Below are 25,423 nucleotides of genomic sequence, written 5' to 3' on the forward strand. Positions count from 1 at the left end.
ATTTTAATATATCTCCAACTGAAGAAAGCAGACTTGATATTGTATGATTTTTACAGTTCTTCCTTTTGTGTTGTTTTCTTCATCCACTTTGCTCTCCAACACTACTACCACTACCACTCCCTCAAGAAACTTGTGGTTGTAGAGCCTCTTGCAGGTCATAATGGTGCCTTGGTCCATGAGTTGTATTAAGGCAGTTATGTTGGGCAGCAGAGCCAAGCACTTTATTTTACCATCCTCAACAGATTTTCGATATCTAGATGTGCAGGAGCGTTGTCAAGGATTAGAAGTGCTTTGTGGTCATCTGGAAATTTTAACACTTCTTTCTGATGCCTCTTGACTTTGGATACAAAGTGGTTATGAAACCAGTTCTTTGTAATTTCTTGCATGAACCAGGCATTTTGCAAGTTGTAGACAAAAGTCAGTATGTACATGCAACCTTTATTGCTCTTGTATTCTTAACCTTGCCGACCACAACAGACTTCAGTCAATGGGTTTCCATCTGCATTGTCACAAAGTGCAGGAAACTTCTTGTTCTTTTTGTCCTGATGTTGATTTTTCTACAAGTGGCTTGTGTATTTCCTGGTAGAGCATGACAAAACAGCTCATTTCACATTCAGAATTCTCAAATATATAACGCATTATATATTAAAGACGACTGTGTTATTATTTCATTGTTTTTTCTTAAATAGCTCAATACTTTCAACATCATCACTTAGGGCTTCATCAGAAATTTTTTTATTAGTGATATTATGTCTTTGTCTAAACAGCCATCCTGAACTGCAAGTAAGATTATGTTTTGCAAACTTTTCTGCTGATGCCTGCAGCAAAACACCGTGCATACCACCACCACTTGATCGTTGCTGCTATTTGTGCATGCATGCATGCAAAATGTAATTTAATATTTTACCTAGATTATTTTCAAGTTTCTCTCTCAAGCATCACTATGGGAAACAACTACAATAGCTACACTGATAAATAATATAGCATTTTGACTGATGCATTATGCTAAAGAAAAATAAGAACACATTTACAGAGCACAAATAACATTTATCTCAAGAACTTTCAATACAAAAAAAAAAAAAAAAAAGTTCCAAAGAATGATTATTTGTTCAGCTTTTAATATACATCCGTACCCTGATAATCTGTTAACAAATCAAATGTTCATTAGCAAGTACAAAAGTAAGCATGATAATAGAGATTTTATGTACACTTCAAATGTTATACATTGATGGCTGTTAATGCTATTACAATTATGAGATTTTAAAAATGGAACTTTAAAACATTGAATAGTATAAGTTAGATTAACTGATTTTATTAATTGGCACACAAGGATAAGAAAAGCAGGATAAGAAAGAAGAAAACAAACACAAGGGTAAATAAAGTACTAAACTCAGTTTTTCACAGTACACAAATAACTTCATCTCTGTACCTGATTTGATATGTTGATATTCAAGGTTAATTTAAATAAATCATTATAACCCTTGATAACAAAACTGAACTGTAAAGTTACCTATTGGACACATCATAAAAAATGTATATAAGAAGTGTAACAAAAACATTACTTTTTTTTCCCCTCACAATTCGGAATGAACACAAGAATTCACCAGTGACTTTTTATGATTGCTAATATTTGCTTGTATTAAATTAATTATGGCATATTAATAAGAAAGATTAATTTACAATTTATAAGCTAATAAACAAAGAAAACACTCAGCCAAACGAAATGTTTACTTGTTTATTTGAATTGCTATTGGTTTATTTTCATTTCATAAATGAAATTCACTTATTTAAAAGAGTGAATAATTTTTAAGCGCTAAATGTATCATCCGAGAGCTGTCTTATCCATATGAAAAAAAAACAAAAAATAACAAGGTGTTCATTCTGTTAATAGTTGGGCAATTCTGAAAACAAGGCAAATATACCCTTGATGATTTTATACATTTTTCCAGCTTTTCATAGTAATTTTCTAATAAAAAAGTCAAAACTACATAGAATGTTAATCAAAATAGTAACATGATCTGAATACTATAACATTAAAAAACACTTACACCCAAACCAATGATTCATTAATGAAGTAAAAATTAAAATGGCATATGAAACATTGTGCTTATTGGAATTATCATTTACAACTTTGTTTATGCATGAGATATTTGAACCACATACTTAATCTGAATTATCACACTCATAAAACAAGAATGAAATAAGTGAAACAAAATATAAAAGTATGTAAAATAAACTCATGTAAATGATATACAGTGCCTTCAGCAATGTATATCATTTTTATTCCCACATAAAATTTAAAGATATCTTAAAAATGAAATCTTTAAATATATCATATATTGATAATTTCTAAAAAAAAAAAAAAAAAAAAATAATTTAAACATCTTTAAACTACATTTCTTAAAAGGATTTTTACATTGCACTACAGTACAAACTGTATTAACAATAAAAAATGTTGTAACCATATAATACAAGGCTAAAAAATCTAGTCAGAGGTGTACACTTACAATTTCTATACATATATATGCATACAATGCATATAGTCTAAAGGTAAAAGTTATAAAAATTAATTCCTATTGATTGTTTATTCATATTTTGTTGCACTTGTGGAATTTCTTTCAGCATATAGAAATATTCTATAGGAATATAATATCAATAGGAAATTTCATTTCACTGATGTGTCTACATACATATATATATAATTTCAACAAGTATAATCTTCCCTGAAGTAATTTTGCTACAAATCAGTGCTGGTAATAAATAGCACCATATATTTAACTACAAGCATTTAGTAGATGAGTGTTATTCAGTTTCACCTGAATTTTGTAATTATATAATTTTTTATGTACAGGGAATTATCATGCTTGGAAGACTGAGAATTATATAGCAAATGAAACAAACCACTGAATAGAACAGCTGACTTTTCTCATATAAGGTAATATTTTCAAAAGAAGCAATTATAAAAAACATGGCACTTTCTTTTTAAAGAATTATTTGGTAAATTATTAATGCCTCCAAAGAGAGATTTTTTATTATTTATGAGCAATATCATTATAATTTTCATTTAGTAATACTATCACAACAATGGATGTGTGTAAGAGATGGAGAGGGGTGTGTGTGTGTGTGTGTGTGTGTGTGTGTGTGTGTGTATATATATATATATATATTATATCTATAACAAAGTAATAGAAGTACTAGGAGGTTAACAGTAGACTTTTTTTTTACACAAATAAAATTCTGTGACCAAAGTTATTTTACATTCTCATTATTTTTTTCTTTCTTTTTTTTTGGTAGTGTGAGCCAAGTAATAATTGAATTTTCAACAATTTTTACATGTAAAAATATTTGTCTATATTCATTAACTGTCTATACAACGTAAAATAAATGTTAGCTTGGGTTCCCGAAAATGTACATAATAACAAAAGCAATTCCGTGCTTTGTGAAACTAAAAAAAGATTAAGACTACATAAATCACAAATGGGATGTACAGAGAGTGAGCAGTATAAGGCACAAAATGGAAACTTTTATGGCGAACCATAACCCTGGTATTCATCAGGAGACCGGTTGCCATATTTGGCTTTTCTGATGGCAGCAAGTTTTTCACGAGCTTCTTCAAGTTCTCGCTCCTTGCGTAAAATTTCTTCACGAGCAACAATTTCCTGAGCAATTCCTCCAACCATTCGCTTATTGATAACTAAACTACGCTGTTCATCATGTTCAATTGCTTGTTTTGCAGCTTTTACAAGGTTATCTGTTGCACGCTTTACTGCATTACCAGCTTCCTAAAAAGGCAGAAACAAAAACAACTGTATTTGCATACCTCATATTCAAGCAACCAAAACTTAAACTTTTAATTTCAAAGAGAGAAAAAAACTGTTAACAGTAATAAAATGTTACCAGAATGGTGGAAGTACCTTTAAGCATTCTGAAGTATTCCCTTTTTAAAGAATATTACATAATACAGTGTAGTCATTCAACATTATTTCCATTTTCCATAAAATCAAAGCTGAGAAAGTTAGGAAAATGCGATAATGAATGCATATAGGCAATCATAAATAATATATTGCTTTTTTGTTTCACCCCCACTTTCCCACACATTGTTATGATATATATATATCACACGAATGGAAAATATAAGTAGGAATTAAAATATTATGTAGTGTAAAATATACATTTTATACTGCATAACAGAAAAATCAGAAAAACATTTGGAAGGTACTTAAGAAAATAAACAAAGCTTGCTATGAGACATTCCCGTCACCTTTGCAGCTAGCACTTTATAAAGATGCTAAATTTTTGAAAAACATGATACAAAAAAATTAAATAATACAGAATAGAAATAAAATATAAAGAGCTCATTTGCTAGGGCCTCATCTCATCAGGAACCACAAGGCCATGGAAAATAACAATTTTAAAGGGGAGACAGCATTTCAATATCTCATAAATCCCTGAGATGGGTAGCCTTGTTTCTGTGCCATGACAACTTTGATTACAAGTGCTTACAAGTCAAGAAATGGGAACTAAAGGAAGAGGTATGAACCAAGCTATTCAATAATTCTAGAAAATACTCTCTTAATGGAAACTGCAATCAGAATGTTGAAACAAAATTCACTGGGGTTTTATGGTACAAAAACTACTGAGATATGCAGGTGAAAGTCATAATTTCAAAAAGAAACAAAGATTTCGGTAACATTTTAAATAGGTTACCTCGTCAAAAAAAATTTACATATAGAATGAAATAAGGCAATATTTAAGTAAAAATAAATTGCCTTATTTTATGTAGGCATAGAGACATTAATAGTTTGTAAAAAATTATAAACTGCTGACACATGATCATTGTCAGATAAAATCTGACTGAGTGTATAAGCCTCAGTAAAATGGTTAAAAGCAGTAAAACGAATATTTTTAAAATTGGTACATTCAGTTAAAACATGCTTGATGGATAAAAGTGCCACACTGATTGCAAATAAGAGAGTTATCAGCCCTCAGCAGAAAGGAATGTGTAAGAACTCTCTACGATTCCTGCGCAGACTAGACTGCGATAGTCTGATTACAGACGTAATCTGATATAGTTTGTTTGTTACCTGCCAATGCCACAAATCTTACCACTGCGAATATAGCTTATGGATTATTTGCCTGTAGTCTGTATAGGGGATTGACATGCCAAAATTATTCATTGGGGATGATGATTTGGCTGCAGTATCAGCCATATTGTTTCTGCTAATTCCGACTTGGGTGGAGATCTAGCAGAAGTGGATATCAAATCCACTTTCGTAGAGAATGTATTTCATGTGCTGAATCTGGAACAGAGTTGGATGAGTAGTATACCTTATTGTTGATAAAGCCTGCTGTGCACTCAAAGGATCGGTGTATATAATAAGCTATTAGTATTGGCAAGTTCTTATGTGACCAAGGCTAATTAGTGTGCAACTCTGCAGTGTAAGTGCTGCATTCGGGGGGGGGGGGGACAATCTGCTCAGATATAGTAGTATCTGAAAAGACATTAGCAAATCCAACTGAGTCGTCTTTGTAAACTGGCAAAAAGTCAGAATGTTCAGCTCCATGTTTTGAATAGAGCTGAAGATGGAGGGAAGACATGGTATCAGACTTCATACAGTTCTTAAGGGATTTTGCGTATGCCAGAATGGAAGGGGCTGTTTTAGTGATCAGGCAACCTTGTCTACAGTGATGTTAAGCTCTCTGAGTAGTTCTTGGACACAAAAAACCTAATGGATGGTTAGCAGTCTGATGCGTGTTATAAAGATTTTCCCATTGTGGCTCAAGGGATGTCAGTATGGGTTGGTCGGGCAGGGAGTTCAGCTTAAAAGCATACTGTAGAGAGAACTGTTTCATCGAAGCAACAAGGATGGTTCATTTGCTTCCACATACAGACTTTGGACAGATATTCTGAATGCACCAGTAACAATACGAATAGCCTGATGGTGAGGGGGTCAAGCCACCAAAGGATGCTATTTCTGGTAACTTGACACCCAAAATCAAATTTTGATTGCACAAGTGTGCGATATAGATGGAGTAAAATACATTGTCTGCACGTTAAGAAGTAGAAGAAAGAGAGCACGGAGAATGTTCAGTCCTCATGCACTTTATGTGTAGATGACAATTATATCGGAGAAATTTCAACTTTTTTGTCAAATACAAGTCCCAAGAATTTTGTCTCTGCTACTGGGATGGTGCTTTGTCACAAGCATAACCTTCAGGGTGAAGGTTATGCTTGTGACAAAAATGCATCCATATTGTCTTCTGCACTGAGAATCTGAAGCCATTGCCCAGGAGTTAAAGCAATTTAATGGCTTGTTGCTGTTATCCTGTGATAATTTTCATGTTGCATAACTAGGAAAATATGCTGAAGCCATCAACATAGAGTGCACTATTTATGGTTGGAGGAATCTATTCGGTAATGGAGTTTACTTTAAGGGCAAAAAGTGTAATACAGTAATACCCCGGCTTTAGCGAACTCGGAGTTACGCGGTCCTTGATTTTTTCGTTTGGCAACACTGCCGCCCACTATCTTCAAGGTCGTTTTTCATATGCTATCGATATACGTTGCAACGGCAGAGAGTGAGAGCGAAAGATGAACAAAATTCAACTTTGCTGCTGCACGAGCTGCACACATATACAAGAATTTGTATTCCAACTGTCATATTTATATGTGTGCGTTCGAATTCGTGCTCAACTTTTGTTGGAAATTACATTGTTTTCACGAGAGAAAACGATTGCGTCAGTCGAGCTGTATAACGATGGCATATGAAAAATGACCCCTCAGTGTTTCTCCCGCTGTGATACACATTGGACGCGTTTTGCGTGAACTCTACGTGCACAATTACAATTCTACGATCGACGAAAGTAAAGATTGTTTTGTTATATGTTTTCTAAACCCTTAAAAAAACTGTCATTCAAACGAAGTAAATCTGATTCTCCTGCACCTAGTAAGAAAAGGAAAATGATATCTTTGGAATGTAAACTTAACATTATCCATTTAAAATCCATTTAAAGGATTTTGATAGCAGAATGAAAATTTGTGAATTGGCAAAGAAGTTTGAGCTACCAGAATCCACAATAAGAACAATCATAAAAGATAAAGAAAGAATTCTCGAAGCGGTGAAAAATGCTTAGTCCTTGAACTTAAGCATAATTCGTAAATGTCATGGTATTATTGCTGAGATGGAAACAATGCTGAAATTATGGTGTGATAATCAAGTAAAAGTGAAGAATTGTTCAGTCAATCAGAACACTGTGTGTTATCAAGCTAAGCTGATTTTTGAGAGGTTGAAAGAAGAAGCTGGGGAGGCAGGCAAAGATGAAAACTTTGTAGCTAGTAACAGTTGGTTCAACCGATTTAAAACTCGCTGTAACTGGCACAGTATCGCGGAGAGTGGAGAAGCGGCAAGTGCCAATAAAGAAGCTGCGTCTTCTTTTCCTGCGACACTCAAGGCTGTGATAGAAGAAGGTGATTATAGCAGTGAAACCGTATTTAACATGGATGAGACTGGCCTGTTCTGGAAGAAGATGCTTAAAAGAACTTTTATCGTGTGTGAAGAAAAAAAAAACTTTCCAGGCTTTAAGGTTTCCAAAGACCGAGTGACAGTGATGTTTGGCGGGAATGCAGCTGGTGACTGCAAGTTAAAACCTCTCCTAATTTATGGCTCCTAAAACCCAAGAGTTTTAAAAAATATATCTAAAATTAGCTTACCAGTGATTTGAAAGTCAAATCATAAAGCTTGGGTGACAGCTTCTGTTTTTGAGGACTGGTTTGGTCACCACTTCATACCCGAAGTCGAACGTTATTGCAAATCTAAACAGATTCCATTTAAAGTGATGCTTCTTATTGACAATGCACCCAGTCACCCTCCTGCCACCCTAATTAATTTCGACCCATGTGTGAAAGTTGTGTTTTTGCCTCCAAACACAACCAGCTTGCTTCAGCCGATGGACCAGGGAGTCATCAAAACATTCAAGACTTACTACACGAGGCATTCGTTTGCATGTCTGAATGAAGCTATGAGACAAAATAGTGAGATATCTGTTAAAGACTTTTGGAAACAATTCAATGTTTTAGATGCTGTAAGAATCATTGAAGAATCTTGGGATGAAATTCACAAAAAAACATTGAATGGTGTCTGGAAGAAACTTTGTCCATTTTTTTTCAAAAACGAGACAAAAACAACGCCAGAAGCTGATCATGTCACTCATGTGATAGAAGAAGTTGTTAATCTTGCCAGACAATTAGATTTGGAAGTCAATGGTGATGATGTCAACGAGCTGTTGGATTCACATAGTCAGGAGCTGACAATGAATGAGCTCATAGAGATGTGTGAGCAAAACATCACTGAAGTATCCGACACTTCAGACCCAGTTCCACCAGAAAAGCACATGACAACTGTAAGCTTGACAGAAGGTCTCAGCACAATTGAAAAGGGCTTAAAATTTTTAGAAAACAGACTCCAACGAAGAACACGTTATAGCTACAAAGCAAGGAATAAAAAAATTATTAGTTTGCTTGAAGAAATTCTGCGTGAAAAAAAGAAGGCGCTGTGTCATCAGATGAATTTGTTATATTTTATGAAGCCATCGACATCGAAATAACTTTTTTACGTAACTCATTTATTTTTTTAATACATATTTTGTATTAATATGTATAAAGAACTGCAATTTTATTATATATTTTTCTTCTAAACTAGTGTTTTTGTTAGTCCTTGGTCCCAATTAAACAAAATTTATATGTTGTTGTTGTTATTTGGTTTTTAGGAGCATTAGCAACTAAGGCCATATTGCTCCGGGATATGCGGTGGTCATTCCCTGACCTTTCCGCATCCTCCGTATTTGGTGGTGACGGGCTCGAACCCCGGTCTAATCAAGAAGCGTGTGCTACGCACTGCTGCTCCTTCCCACCTGGCTACGGAGGCGCCAAAATTTATATGTATTTATATGCAAAGTTGTACCCCGACTTACGCGAATTCGACTTAAGCAATTTTCGTCGGACCCGCCTATTGTGTAACTTCGGGGTATTACTGTACTTAAAACAGATCATTGTGGTATTCCCTCCTCCTAAAAGGACCAAGAGAGGGTGGGTCCTACTTGAACTTGGAATAAACAAAAAAGTTTTTTACTTAATGGAAAGATGATCTTTTCAGACTGAGGTTATAAAGATAAAGATCTTTTAAAATACCAAAGCTCCAAGTTGTGCCATAAGCTTTTTTTCAAATCAAAGAAGATGGACACCAAGTACAATCAGTTCTGCTATAACACAGTATGTGTGTTCCTAAAAATCTGCACATTATGGTATTTCGCACATTAAAAACACAGGGCTTATGGGGAAAATAAGGATAGGGGCAGAGCATTCAAAAAAATGTTCAGTCTGGAAAGTAAAACAAAAACAAAAAAAGCCAGAAACCCAATAAAATTGCTAACACAGGTTAAACATCTTCAATCTCTAATAAATAAATAAATATTACACTTATAGTAAATATAGCACTTTATCTTGACAAGATACCTTGTATTTATAGAGACTATGTATGTTTACGTACATAGCTTAATTAATATAGGCAGTTCTCGCTTTACGAGTTCACAGGTTTGTTTGGTTTTTTTTTTTTTTTTTTAAGTATCGAAAATATGAACATTAATTGCAAAAAATGAATGTTAAACATTCATAAATACTGCATTTCAAACCACGAGCGTAGCTATACAATACAGTGTACCCCACTTTACGATATTAATCCGTTACCATCGTATTGCGAAAATATCGTAATGTGAATCCAATAACACATTGTTTTTTGGTAATTCATTCCACGACCTTGGAAGTTCAAAATTTAGCTATATAACTCCCTAAAAGGAGGTTTCTATAGTGTAAATTGTATTAGTTACCAATTCAAATCATTAAAATGCACTACACTTTCATCATTATCATATGTTATAAGAACCAATTTTGAACGGCTTTGTGATATTTTTCTAAAGCACATTTCTGGAAGTCACGACCATAAAACAATAAAAACAATTTGCACTTTCCGGTTTATTATGTTATTGCATTTGCAAAAATACTGATAGCTGGAATTGTGTGGTTTTTTATGTTATTATGGTGAAATGTGTTTCCCCTTTATTGAAATCTTCAATTGTATAAAAAACATGAATAAATTTTCAGAATCTTCTCCTCATTCCTTTTTTTTAAAGCTTCCTAAACTTGTTATTCCATGCAAATTGTGTTAGTTGGCAATTTGTGCGTTCTGTTAAAAAATGCTTATGCATGCTATTGAAATTTATAAAGAAAAGAGAAGGTTATCTTGGAAATAAACACCTCTTGAAGCATTTCTGAAGAAGAAGACTCCTTGTGCAACAAACCAATGAGTGCCGAGCCAATAATGAGTGATCAACGAGTGTGCATTTAATCGATGATGACGATGATGAAGAATAAACATTCTTTAACATTTGTAAGTCATAAATAATTTCTCTATTATTATAATTTGCTTGATTTTACAGGCTACATTTTCATTTCTTTGGAGAAATAAATCATTGTTTAAATATAAACTAATTAGCTAACTAATTTCATTGTTGATAACGTAACCCCTATTTTTAACATTATGTCTATGGGAAATAAATTCCCGCTTTACGAGTGTACACCAGGAATGAAATAACTTGTAAAGTCGAGAACTATCTGTACTGTAATATATGCATACTAATTGATATTTCTGTTCACTGACTTTTTTTTTTTTTTTTTTTGGATTGTAAAATTTAAAACAGTGAAAAAGATCAGCAGTCAATAACGATGAATACGGCATGCACAAATTGCATAAATGAGATACGGAGTAACAAGTTACGAAGCTTAAAAAATAGGAATGAAGAGAAGATTCTGAGAATTTATTTGTTTTTTATATGAGTGTAGATTTCATGGAAGGGGAAACACATTTCACCATAATAATGTAAAAACCCACACAATTCCCACAAAACTCATGCTATCAGTATTACCACAAATGCAATAAGATTGAGTTTACTATCCATTTATAATTATATTGCACTAACAGAAAAGCCCAATAAACTGGGAACTGCAAATTGCTTTATGTAGTAACCTCCAGAAACGTGCTCCTCTGCTTACGCTATCACGCCTCATGAAATTTCTGTTTGAACAGAAAAATGTGATGTCCTGAAAACATGAGTCGGCCTACAATATCACCTGTTATCTTGTGAATAGAGAAAATGACAATGGTGTGTCTCTGACCACTACAACTACAGTAAATGTAAAATGTAGCTCTCACATATTTGATGTTTGACATTTTTTAAGCTTCATAAACTTGCAGGTTACTACGCTCAGCTTGGTGCTGGATTTTGTGTTTACCTGGTGTTATTTGCAGACGAAATCGCACATGAGCCAATGCGAAAATCGCATTATACTCATATTGTTCCCTAATGTATCAGTCGTGTTGGAGCAAATTCATGTTGCTAAAATGCACATTATAGCAGAACTGACTGTATTCTCTTTTTAGCAAAGCTTTATGAATTGATATTTCCATTTTAATTAAATCAACCCCTTTCTTCGGAAGCCACATTGAATATGGACACAAGGTAATTTGATTCAAGTACCATAAAAGACAAGTGCTGACAGTTCTTTCCAATATCTTGCACAACAGCTAGGCACAGCCTGTCCTACTGCTCTTTGGGATCCTTAGCAAAAGCAAGGATAGTTGCCAGTTGTCCAAAAAAACTGTTCTTTAAGAAAGATTCTGTTGTATAGGAACTGCAGGTGGTCCATGGATTTTGGTGAAAGTTGTTTAATCATTTTGTAATGGATGTCATCTGGTCCAACAACACTTGCCTTTGTAAGGATAGGGATTCAGCTCATATATGGTAAACTGCCCATTATTAAAATTGAGAGCCCGTTTCCCAGGTTTGTGTTTAAGGACTAGAAACTCTGGGGAGTAAGATGATGTTGCTGAGATTCTAGAAAATGCTTCCCCAAGAGCACTGGCTATTGCACTTGAGTCTGCAATAGTTCATCCCTTATATTCCAGGACTGATGAGGAGGGTGCTCTATATTTTCTCTTAATTTTCCAGATTTTGTTCCAGACCATACAACTGGTTGCCCAAGTACTAGAAGAAGTAAAACAGATCCAGGATTCCTTTTGGCTCTGATGTCGGATGTAATGTGCTTTAGCATGTTTAAAGGCTATGAAATTAGCTGTAGTGGGATATTTTTAAAATATACCGCAGGCTTTGTTTTTTGCTGCTTGCAGCTGCATTAACAATACTTTCTCTGATGTACATGACTACATCATTGATAGGCTCCTGACTGGCTGCAGAGATGGCAAAATTTTCCAGCTGTTGGCCCGTTGGTAGGTATTCCAGTCAGTCCGATTAATCTACAACCTGGATAGGCTAAAAGGAAGACACACTCTCCCAATATGTAAGCAGGTTATCATGGAGAAGTAATAACTTCTATATGGGTTCTCCTCCACCTCCCAAGTAAGCGAAGGGAGAAGAGAAGGGGAACAGAGAGAAAGATCAATTGCAGAAACCATACAAATAAGAGGTGTGGTTTTTTTTTTTTTTTTTTTTTTTTTTGATTTGATAGTTGTTGGCGCATCGGCTTCTGTGGCCATATTGCACCTCCCAAGGTTTTTGCAGTACTTTGATCCAAGCCCGAGGCGGGAATCGAACCCGCGACCTTTGGGATGCCGGGCAGGTACTTTACCCACTCGGCTAGCCCGGTCGGCTGGTGTGGTTTGTTCCCAAATTTAGAAGGGGAATGTCATTGTCAGTGAGCATATGTTCTATGACTTGTTCCCTTCCAATGATGTCAGCACTACTCCACAAGGTGTTATGTCCATTAAAATCCCCAAGAAGTAAGCAAGAGGAAACAACTGCATTACAAAGGTCTTTCTTGGGGGATGTCAATCCCAGGTGGCAAATAAATGAGCAGACTGTTAATAAAAATCCCTCTGTAAGGCAAATTTACAGTCTATTCTGGTTGTGAGTAGCATAGGCTGAAATAGGGTCTGGTTGCCCACGAGGATGGCAACTCCTCTCTGGGCAGGGTCATTCACAATTCTGTCCTTACAAATAATAGTAATTTTACAAATGGTGAAGTCATTTGTTTTTAGATAAACCTCCTGTATGCAAAAAAGCAGGCTGGTTCATGCTTTTGAAGGAGTGCCTTGCTTTTGCAGGAATGCCTTTATCTGCATTTTGCCAGAATCCATAACAATTCTACTGTAAGAATTTAGTCATTACTTGGTGGAGCTTGGTGGATCCATTAGTCAGCTTCAGAAGGTCTGAGGGTTTATTTTTTTAGGTTTTGGGTTTTTCTTTTTTGGGGAAGTACGATGCTGTCCTGGGTCCATTTCTTCCTTGGCAAAAAGTTCCAAGACCGAATCGTCTGGAACTACCACCTTTATTTCAATATCCATGTTTTCCTCTGTTATAGGGTACTTCAGGTTTTTAATCTTATATCTATCACTCTTTGTACTGAGGGAGCATTAGCAGGCATAAATATAGGAGCGGCAGCTGATTGGTCCTTCTGGGCAGATTTTTGCAAGCTTAGTAAGTAGTGTGTGGCGGGAATAATTGACTTTAATGGTAGTGTAATAATTTCTGTAACCTGATGCTACCCTTCCAAGAAACCTTCTGGGCATATGAAGACCTGCCGTTATATACTGGTTGGTTGTGTTTCCTCGCCTCTTGGTAGGAAATGTTCAGTTCTGGTTTCAGTTTTTGAATTTCTTTCTCTTCCTTCCACTACTGCCATACTCTCAAGTATGCATGGTGCTCTCCTTTGCAATTCACACAAACTGGCTTTGAAGCAGAACATTCCTTGCTCTCATGGTCTTTGGTACCACATAGAGCACAGGTAGAGTTACCATGACAGGCTGCTTGCGAGTAGCTGTAATCTGGGCAGTTTAAGTAGCCAGCCTTGCTGGAACTTGGAAGCTCTGGGATGTTGAATTTAAAGACAAGAACTTGAGTAGGGGCGATACATCCTTTTGTATCGATATCTGCTTGACAGTTGTCACTCCTTGGTCTTTAAATTCAGAGCAAATTTCTTCAGAAACATGAAGATTCCACTCTGATGTGACTCCATATGAAGAGTTCAGAATTTTATGTGGGGTTATAATGATAGCTATTCCACCTATTGATGTGGTTCTCAGGATTTGCTGGGCATATTTTGGACATGAAGTTTCAACTAAAAGATCTCCAGAATGCAGTCTTTTCACAGAGTTTGGATATCCTGCCAACCCTTACAATCCTTTCTGCATGATTGTTGTTGTTTGTTTGTTATTTGGTTTTTAGGAGCATTAGCAACTAAGGCCATATTGCTCCGGGGATATCGGTGGTCATTCCCTAACCTTTCCGCATCCTCCGTATTTGGTGGGCATGGGCTCGAACACCAGTCTAATCATTTCTGCATGAAGAAGGGTGACATTTTCCCAATTGTCCACTCTCCAGTGGAATGGAGAATGAGGAAAAGTGGTGTTACTGACGGTGGTGTATTTCAGTTCTATATCTTTTTCCAGTGTTGTTGTTGTCTGTATCAACTAATCAGGCAGGGACCTTGGCTGAGGCTCCAGAAGAAAGAGAATGACTTAAATTACTCAAACAACTAAATTAAATTTCTGATAACCTAAGCATCTCACTCACAATGGAGCCCAATGAGGGAATGCCCACTTGCAAACTAGCAAGTACTGTGTGGGGAAATGGAGTGTCAAGTTTGCTTGGAGCATCATACCCACATTTCCAATAAGTCTTGACCCTGTTTCAGGACTGAGGGGAAGGAGATCTACTGAAATGCAGTTGATCTTAGCAGTAAAAACCACCTGCTGACTGATCCCAGTTAGGCTGGTCCAGGACCCCCCCCCCGTCTTGTCGAAGCAGGAGGCCAAAGCAGTGTATTAGGGATGGGTTCCTCACCCATTAGGATCCCCCCCTTTCTGAGTTTCAATGCATGAATGCACATGCCATATTCCAATGATGTAATCCTGGAATCAAGGTATGGGCGATGGATTCCAGTGATGCTAATCTGGAAGCCAAGCAGTATCACTAAGAGGTCCCCTTGCTGCATATATGTGCCCGTATTGAAGGGCTGAGAGAGATAAACATATGGGGAAAACAAAAATAGAATAAAAATAAAACTGAAAAGTCTACAGTACATATTAGAGCTGATTTAATAAATTTTAGGACCTGAAATGAAGAAAAACAACATGAACCCTCTCAATCCTTAATATATTAACCATAGGCTTCATCAGAAGTGTGGGGGGGGGGATGTCAGTTTACTTCCTTTAAGGACAATAAAGAATGTTTGATTTCAAACATACAGGAATACCTCACATAGCGCGGTTAATTCGTGCCAAAAAAATACCGCGCTATGTGAAACCGCGCTGATCGAGGTATTATTAGTATATATTTTAATGTAATGCGTTCCGACAATTTGATTATATGGGTCGAGTTGCAAAAATATATAGGTGTTTGTTTACTATAAATTCATGCACACGAAATTCTTGCAAAAAAAAAAGAAACTAAAATGATAAAAATGAAAAATACTAGTAAATAAGGTATTACACCTGGGAAACAGTAATCCCAAAATAACTTATTCACTTGGTGGAGTTCAACTAAACCCAGTACTGGAGGAAAGGGACTTGGGTGTTACGATACGGTCAGACATGAAATTCTCTGAGCATTGTAAACAGGTTGCAAGGAAGGCCCATGGTGTCCTATCGATGATCTATCGAACTTTTGCAAGTAGAGATAGGGACGTGATAATCCCATTATATAAGGCCTATGTTAGACCACACTTGGAATACTGTGTTCAAGTATGGAGACCGCACCTAAAGAAAGACATCGAGCTTCTTGAAAGGGTGCAAAGAAGGGTAACTCGCCTGGTGAGATCGGCAAAAGGGCGTCCGTATGAAGAAAGACTTCGAATATGTGGGTTGCAGAGTTTGGAAACTAGACACCTTAGGGGAGATTTGATTGAGGTGTTTAAGGCTCTGAGAGGCATCAGTAAAATGAATGAGGACAAAATTTTCAAGGTTATAAATGATGCTAGAACTAGGGGACATAAATTCAAGTTACGCGGGGAAATGTTTAGATTGGACTGTAGGAAGCTTTATTTTAGCCAGCGAGTTATAAATTACTGGAATAAGTTGCCTTCATGGGTGGTAGAGGCCGACAGTTTGGGGAAATTCAAAGGTCATCTGGATAGTACTTTCGGGTAAGGGAAGCGCATAGGATGATAGGATTAATTTCCTTTTTATTTAATTTTTAATTTCATTTTTATTTAATTTTTAATTTCATTTTATTATTTTTATTTATTTATTAATTATTATTATTTATTTATTTATTTAATTTTTGTTTTTATCATTGTTTTGTTCGGATTTTTTTTTTTTTTTTTTTTTTTTGGCTGGTGCAGCATAAGCCATAGGCTTTCTTGCACCATACGCCCGTTACTAATACTAATACTAATACTAAATACAGTACAAACGATTTTTATTGCAGTATGTACATACCAAAAGAATATAAGTGAAGTATATACTGTATTTTTATTTTGAAAAATAACTGATCAGCCAGCTTAGTTTGCCGGGTTTTTTTTTCCCTGCATACATCTCTTTATAACATCGAATGTCATTTTGCAACGCCTGCTCTACTTTCATACCTCGTTTGATGTTTGGATCTAGAAGAGCACTCGGTGCCATTACATTTCTTCTTTCCACTCATATTTGTGTATAAAGGCGTAATGTTTTTAAAAAATAATCTTTAATAAAAATACACAGCAAAAAATATTTGTACAGCTTACAATCAACGACCTCACCACTCAGAATCTAGAGTGTTCACTAATCTATCAAAGCTAGCAGAGTCCGTATATAATGGGAGTTGTGACAACAGTCAGCGTGGTCTTGAATCCATAACACATTGGCCTACGTGCTGGCATTATAATACATACATACATATCAAATGTATTGGTGCATAACGCAGTTAATTTTTTTTTTCAATTTGTAAACTGCACTATAGCGAAACCCGCGCTGTTCGAAACTGCACTATGCGAGGTATTCCTGTATATGAAATATATCTAGAAAGGAGCCAAGATATGAACTGATTTTATTTTTCACAGCCTAAATTACGTTATTTTCAACAATAAACGTTTGTTTCATTTCATGATATCTTCAATCTTTTACAAAATACTTTTTAACTTATTTTTGTATTTTAGCTTTATAACCCATCAATTTAATGGGGCAGCGCATTAAATTTTCTAGTGATACTTGTGCTTTAGGTACACAGCTGTACATTAAATAACTACAGCTTTGTAAATTAGGCCTGAAATTTTCTAATTTTTGTAAATTAGACACATAATTTGTTATGTGATTGTTTCCTAATTTATTAATTACAATAATACAAAATTTGTTAAGTTAAAATAATTTAAATGAGGTGTTTGGTGTATCTAGTGGTGTGCTGGAGCTGGCTCCCGCAAACCAGTTGTTAAACTTTCAAGAATTTTGCGAGCTGGTTGGTTTAACGACCGGCTCGCAAATGGCTATAAACTGTAGAACAGCATGCACTTCAATCCAAAATGGCTAGCGGCATTTGGGCAATAAGCTTGTATATGGTAACATGGAAAATCCAGCCCAGGCAAGCTTATTTCGGCACACTTCGTGCTTCCTTTCCCCTGACTCCCTCCCTACGCAGCAGCCTGTGTAGTGATTATCTCTGCTAGCAATTTTACAGGAATATTATTTCCAACAAACATCCAATTAATTTTGCCTGAGCCACTTCTTTAAGATAATGACATTCCCATGCTCTGTCTGTCAAAGATTTCGCACTTCTAGAATTGTTGTGAACTTGATAAAGTCATTATCCTAAGAAGCAGCAGCCCAGGCAAAATTATGCGGATTGGAATGCAACTCCATTTGTGAAATCATGGTTGAATCATAACCATAGATTGGCCACAGATACAAGAGCTCAGCAAAAGTCAACGAAAACATTTTGTGACAATAAACTTACAATATATACACATTCTTAGTCTTGTTTTTTTATTTATTTTATTTACAAGCACACCAGTGGGTGTATTTGATCCCTCAAATATATAAACACATGACAAAAATGCATACCCATTTTATCAGTTGTCTATCTACTGCCATAACACTTATTTTATCTCATCATCATGTAAATAAAGAACCAGGATTTAAAGCTAAGATGCAAATTACCTGAAGTCGCCTTACTGTTAACGAATCAGGATCTGCTTTCACTTTGCAAGCTACTAACAACTGAGCTGTAGAGCTTGCCACTTGTTTGGCTGAAGAAATTAACTTTTCTTCTGTGGCATGACCCTGGACTAGAGAATTGGCCGATTCTACTAAGCTATGAGTAGCTGCAGCCACAAGGCGGGCCTAAAAAAGACAAATTTCAGCTATGATCAGCATACAATCCTCACTGGTATAGAAACAAAGTGATTTTTAAAAATAAAGGATGTACAGTATATAAAATTTCAAAAACATGTAAATTTTGAAAAGAGAATAAATTTCAACAAAAAACTTATTCACTATGAAAAGTTACAGTATATTAAAACAATATTGTGTGCAATATATTTAAAAAGTATACTGCATACAATATTTTTTTAATGCACTTACTATTTTTTTCCCTCCAAAGCATAAATCATTTCAAATTCTTACTATCAACTATACTTACTATCTTATTATTACTATCAACTGTCGCTAAATGATTAGTAATTGTTTTGAATGTATTAATTGAATAATTTCTACCCACAGTTTTTGTCTTAATCTTTCTCTCTTCTGATAAAATTTTGCAAATTTAGAATTTCACTTATGTCTTCAGCCAGGTGAGATGGAACTACTACATTAACATTAGTAGAGGCATATGATGCAAGAAAGCAAGCTTATGCAGCATCAGCCAAAACAAAAACATAAAAAAAAAAAAAAAAAAGCTCAAATTTCACCCCTCCATTCGTTCCAAATACCTGTCTGGCTCAGCCTTAAATTTATTTAGGCTATCAACTTCCACAACAAAGGATGGAAGTCTGTTCCATCAACCAACTACCCGCTGGCTAAAGGCAAACTTCCGCACATCTATCTATCCTATATTTGTCTTTCCTCAATTTGAATTTATGCCCTCTCAGGTGATTATTCTGAGCAAGAGGAAGAATCCCATCAGCATTGAGCATGCTCAAACCATTCAAGGTTTTATACACCTCTATCAGATCACCTCGCCAGTGCCTAGTCTCCTGACACTGTAATTTGCAAAACTTAAGCCTTTCTTCGTAAGAGCAACCCTTTGTTCCATTCACTACTCTTGTTGCCCTTCTCTGTACTCGTTCCAGCAGCTCTACATCCTTCTTGAAATGAGGCCTCCAGACCTGTATACAGTACTCAAGGTGTGGCCTGACCATTGCCTTATACAAGGGAATAATCACCTCCTTATCCCTGCTAGAAAAATTCCTGTATATCATTGACAAGACACCATGAGCTACTCTTGCAGCCCGTCTGCACTGCTCAGAGAACTTCATATCTGTCTGCACAATTACCCACAGGTCCTTTTCATTCTCTACCACTGTCAGTGGTAGAGAATGAAACAGTGGTAGAGACATACCCTGGTACTGTTCCACCTATCCTTTTTACAAAGCATGTTCCCCGTTTCCCTGACAATAGTCACCAACAACTACTAGTTCTTGTGGGAACAGCACATTCTGCCTTGGGGGTTGCCGCTTTGTTGCACGATGACCAAGTGCAAGCTCTGGCATTGATGTGGGCAGCTGAGAGCTTGATGGGCCCCTCAATTTAGATCCTTCGAGGGCATCCACCCTGTCCTTCAAGCTCTCATATAGGCCCATAACAACGCTGAGTTGTCGCCTGATTTCGTTACACTCCTTGCATCATGCACACACAAAGACATCCCTCATGGCAATATCATGTCAACACTATTGTCAACACTTTTAATCCTTTTGCAATTTCTCTGCAAGATTATCTATTTTGATGGAGTGTTTCAAATAAAGAAGCAGTAAATGTTTTATGTCCATCATTCTCTATAAAAGGTTTGTTCAGACTTGTTTCATTATTCTGGCCTGAAAGAAAATGCTTAAATCATGCATGACTGAAAAAATTTGCAGTTGTTCACTCATCATTTCACTGAAACTTTTGTTGTTGTTGTTGTTATTTGGTTTTTAGGAGCATTAGCAACTAAGGCCATATTGCTCCGACAATATGGGGTGGTCATTCCCTGACCTTTCCGCACCCTCCGTATTTGGTGGTCATGGGCTTGAACCCTGGTCTAATCAAGAAGTGTGTGCTATGCACTGCCGCTCCTGCCCACCTGGCTACGGAGGCACCTGAAACTTTTGTGGATGTTGTTAATGTCTGTCCTATCCACAATGGGGGATCAAAGGGTGAAGTGAGAAATTATAGGTCTGTAGAGCTTGACTGTTATGGAGAAAAAAGTGGGGTCAGTGGTAGTATTGAAACTTGTTTTCATTAAAGACTTCTGTAAAAATTGCAGCACTGTGGCATTCGGGGGCAAGTGGATAAAGGGATGGGTGACTGGAAGAAGGCAGAGGGTAGTTTTTAATGGACACTGTTCTTCTACGACTAATGTTATTAGTGGAGTTGCTCAGAGTTCAGTGCTGGGATCCTTTATTGTTTTCAATATTAACAATATTGATGAAGGCATATCAAGCTTATTATCTAAGTATTCAGATGACACAAAGTTCAGAAGGGTGGCTAATAACAGGAATTAAAGCACACTACTGCAACAAGGGCTTAGAAAAATTGATATATTTAAACTAAATTCTTTAGTTATGTAAACTCTAGAAGGAAGGGGATGAATCAGATTGGTCCACTTGATATTGATGATTCGAGGGTTGATGATCCTGCTCAGATAGCTGACAATCTGAATGAGTATTTTGAATATACATTCATACACAAGGAGTTATTAATGGGAGGAGAATGCCAGACATTTATCAAACTGTAACAGAGTGCTTAATGATTTTCTAATAACTGAGACCAAAGTGGAGGAGAAATTGTTGCAGTTAAACATAAGAAAGGCACCAGGGGTGGATGGGATCTATCCAGTTATATTAAAGGAGGTGGTTTGCCACCTCCTTTAATATAACTATATAGTGGAGGTGGTAGTAAGCAAACCCTTAGCCATAATTATGAGAGCATCCTTGGACTCAGGCAAAGTCTCCACGGATTGGAGATGTGCAAATGTATTGCCAATTCACAAAGGGAGATCTAAGGGTGACACAAGTAATTACAGACTGTAGTTTAACTTCAGTTCAGGGGAAAACAATGGAGTCACTGGTTAAAGATGCATTGCAGGATCATCTAGACAAGACTGCAGAAATAATTCAGACACAGCATGGATTTGTTAAGGGAAAGTCTTGTTTTACAAATTTGATTGATACTATGATGTGGTTACAAAGGAACTGGATGCAAAAAATAATTTTGATTTCATATATTTGGATTTCAGGAAAGCTTTTGACACTTTTGCGCATGAAAGACTACTGTACAAATTGGAGCAGTATGGTATTAAGGGCAAGTTGCTACAATGGATAAAAGGGTGGTTGAGTGGGAGAAGACAGAAAGTGGTAATCAATGGATGCTGCCCTTCATGGACTAATTTTATTAGTGGAGTCCACCAAGGTTCAGTGTTGGGTGCACTGTTGTTTCGGTTATTTATCAGTTATATTGATGAAGGTATATCAGGCTTAATGTCGAAGTTTGCAGATGATACAAAGGTTGGCAGGGTTGTTAATGACAGTATGCTACTGCAACAGGATCTAGAAAAACTGGGCAGATAGATGGGCTGAGAAGTAGCAACTGAAGTTGCTACTTCAGGCACTTCTCTTTGCAGGTTTGCTTGTTTGGTTTTTAGGAGCATTGGCAACTAAGGCCATATTGCTCCGGGATATGCGGTGGTCATTCCCTGACCTTTCCACATCCTTCGTATTTGGTGGTGACGGGCTCGAACCCCGGTCTAATCAAGAAGCGCGTGCTACGCACTGCTGCTCCTTTCCACCTGGCTACGGAGGCACCTTCTCTTTGCAGGCACCTGCAAAGAGACCTGATTGAAGTGCTTAAGGCGAGTAAGCTAAATGCTGATAGGTTGCTAAATGAGTAAGATAGCATTCTTACTCTTTCACTCACTCACTCACACACAGAGAGAGAGAGAGAGAGAGAGAGAGAGAGAGAGAGAGAGAGAGAGAGAGAGAGAGAGAGAGAGATAAGGGAACATAAACTGGAAAAAAAAAGCTTTAGGATAAATGTGTGAAAAATTTTCTTTCAGCCAGAATGTGAAGATTGTAAGAATATTCTGTTGTTGTGGAAGTCGGTAGTTAGAATAAAGTTAAGGAAGTATTATTAGAACAGATGGAAAAATGAGGTTTAGTAGTGTCCCCCCCCACCTGACTGATCCTGTCTAAGCTTGCTTCCTTGCATTCTTTTCCACTATTAATAACAATAAGCAGAATTACCTGAAGTTCACATTTTGTTTTCACAGCAGTTAAAAGCTGTAAAAGTAGATATCACATTTGCTGGAAAATAACAACAACAACATCATCATGATTAACCTATGAACTGCTTCTAACCAGAAGTTTTGCCTAATTTTTTAGCAAATTCTAGGGACACCTGTTTCAGGAGTGGGCCCGATATTGGAAGGTTGTGTGAATGTGCTTGTCTCAACCAAGTTAATTTTTCCCTTTCCACTTGGTCGTAATCATTTATAGTTTAATCTTAATTTTGTATTCTCCTTCTCTTTCAACAACATGCCCCGGCATGAATGCTTTCTTTTGATGAAAGAATGCTATTCAAAGCTGTCTAGTGGCGGATCTTTATCAAAAGTAATTTTAGATAACCATAAATCAAAACTCATTTTTTCTGATGATAGCAACAAATGGTTTTTCTGTGGCACGGCCCTCACTGTTTCGGCACAAAAACTTAGAGCTGTTGTGAATCATGTTACTCTGCAAAGTACAGCACATAACACAAAGTGAGTTTCCAAAACAAACCTTAATTCCAAAGCATAATGCTTCTTCTGCAATGAAACAATCTCACTGATACTGTTAAGTTTAGTTCCAGAAGCAGCATTATTCTTTGCGGGGTGACAAATTATTTGGGCTAAATGTCTTGCAGGAGATTTTAAAAAGTAGAAAAGATGAATGAAGAACACACGAATTAAAAGGAATAGAAATTTATATGTAATATGTCAATGAAAGGGAGGTTGGGACTTGAGTAAGAGGATAAAATTAAGCAGTGTGATGAATTACCGAAATTATTCTGTAATTATAAAATGTCATGGCTTTTGTTTCAAGGAAAGTTCTTTATATAGATTTATGAACTATTAAAATATGTCACATGAAAATCTTTTTTTTAAAATCCTGTGTTTGAATGACTATGAAGTAAATGAATACATCAAAATATCATACAATAAGAATCTTAAAAAAAAAAACAAACGTAGCTGCCTCTTTCCCATATACAAATTTTAATTTTACAGGAACAAAAATTTGTGATGGTGGGGGAATAATGTAAGTTTTATGTAAACCTGCTATTTGTTGAGATTATCTACAATGTCATTTTAGTTTAACTGCATATTTTCCGCATTGCACATAAATAAATAACTGATAATGTTAGAAATTTAAAATAGTTTATAGAATTAAAAAATAATAAATAAATAAATAATAAAGAAAAAAATGCTTGCACCTCTGCCAAAAGTACAGCAATGAATTTCTTACAGCACAAACAAGATGCTAACTCGGATTGTTCTAAACAACTTATAACTCTACTCAACCGTGGAATATTTAATATATATATATAAAAGCATTATCTCCTACAGGATTTTGCATTGAAACTATAAATTTTGTTAGTGTAGAGCAAATATAAAGAATTGCAATAGGTCTGAGAGCTTCTAGCATTCTAACTGAGATTTAATTTAATCGGCTCTAAAATGACAAAATTAAAACTGGTTGTACACCAAGGTATTTGATAATTTTTTGTAGATAAAGTAATACTATTGTATGCCAGTTATTTTCTGGAAACATCAAAATGAATTTAGCAATATCAGTCATCTCCAAATGATATGTAGTCCCATCCCCCTTTTTTTGCTTTTGATATCAGTTTTGTGGATTGATAAATATAAAGAGAAGAGAAGATCTAGTGATGAATAGAAAAATGCTGGATAGACACTGTTCTATAAGACTTATTTCATGCAAACTAACTCCTAATATTAATAAGGAAAGCTTCATTACACTATTGGCTAATGTTAATATCCAGAACAGCCTTAGAATGTTTGTTGGAAAATCATAGTTTTTAAGTTTTTTTTTAAAAGTTGTTTTTAAATCATTACATTGTGAACATAAACTATATTCATTGTATAGTATTGTGTTCCCTTATCACCACTGATTTAAAGCTGCTAAAAATGCAGCAGTAAGAAGTGGGTGACAAATCATCCCCCTCCCCTCTTCAATTTAGTATTACACAATTACCACATTAAGAGGTAGCAAGACAGACTGTCAAATCATCACTGTCCTAATAAGAACGTCCCTAGACTGGAGGCATATAAATATTTGACTAATTCACAAAGATGATCCTGGGGATGGGACAGAAGTAATTACAGATCCATAAGTTTGGGTATGTAATATCTACAGCAGATTTTATCTAAAAAAAAATCACAGATCTTAACTAATTTGATAAGCTATTAAAAAGCTGCCATAAAAGAACTGCATGGATGCCTTTTGTATAAACTGAAGCGTTATGCATTGGAGAAAGTTGCTCTATTAGATAAAAGGATAATTAACTGAGAGGAGACAGAGTGGTTATAAATGACCATTTATGTGGATGGAACAGGTTAATAGCTATTTTTTCAAACAAGGTTCAGTACTGTTTCTGATATTCATTAAGAATGCTAATGAAGATATAATAAGTTACAAACATTGATAAGGGTATAACAAGTATGATGTTCAAGTTTGGTAAGATGGTTAACAACAGCAATCTGTGTATGATCTTCAAAATGGCAGTTAAATGCCATGTTGGCAAATGTAAGGTTTTGCACCTGGATAATAGTTATCCCAGAGGTCAAACTTATGGTAGTTGAATAGAAAAAGATTTAGGTATAATTAAAGTTTGAAATGAAGTTTTCTCAGTAGTGTAGATAGGCGACGAGGACAGCACATAGAATTCTGTTCATGATGCACAGAAATTTTGTCAGTAGAGAAAAAGAGGTAATAATTCTATTGTATATAAAGTGGTGGTTAGTTACATTTCAAATACTGACAGTGATGTAATTGGGATGTGTTTAGAACCTGCAGCTGAACATCAGAATGTGCTTTTGGTTTTCATTAATATGATTTAATATGACAAAATGCAACATTCAAATTATGTTTGAATTGACAACTCTACATGTCCATTACAACTTCATATTAGACACC

General features: G+C 35.8%; 1 protein-coding gene across 4 annotated transcripts in view; it reads right to left on the bottom strand.

Annotated features, from left to right (window-relative positions):
• Nucleotides 1-3,121: 3,121 nt before the first annotated feature.
• rhea (Talin_middle and talin-RS domain-containing protein rhea) overlaps nucleotides 3,122-25,423 on the bottom strand; it is a 771,509-nt gene continuing 749,207 nt past the window's right edge. For all 4 annotated transcript variants that reach the window (XM_090388755.1, XM_090388752.1, XM_090388753.1 and 1 more), the window contains exons 59-60: nucleotides 18,198-18,380; nucleotides 3,122-3,782 (exon numbers count right to left, since the gene is read on the bottom strand). In XM_090388755.1, coding sequence (XP_090244881.1) covers nucleotides 3,525-3,782; nucleotides 18,198-18,380 — 441 coding nt within the window. In that variant the 3' untranslated portion in view covers nucleotides 3,122-3,524. The remainder of the gene's footprint in view (nucleotides 3,783-18,197; nucleotides 18,381-25,423) is intronic.

Source organism: Mastigoproctus giganteus, chromosome 14, assembly GCF_048544385.1.
Source record: "Mastigoproctus giganteus isolate SK-2022 chromosome 14, ASM4854438v1, whole genome shotgun sequence".
Lineage (NCBI taxonomy): Eukaryota > Metazoa > Arthropoda > Arachnida > Uropygi > Thelyphonidae > Mastigoproctus > Mastigoproctus giganteus.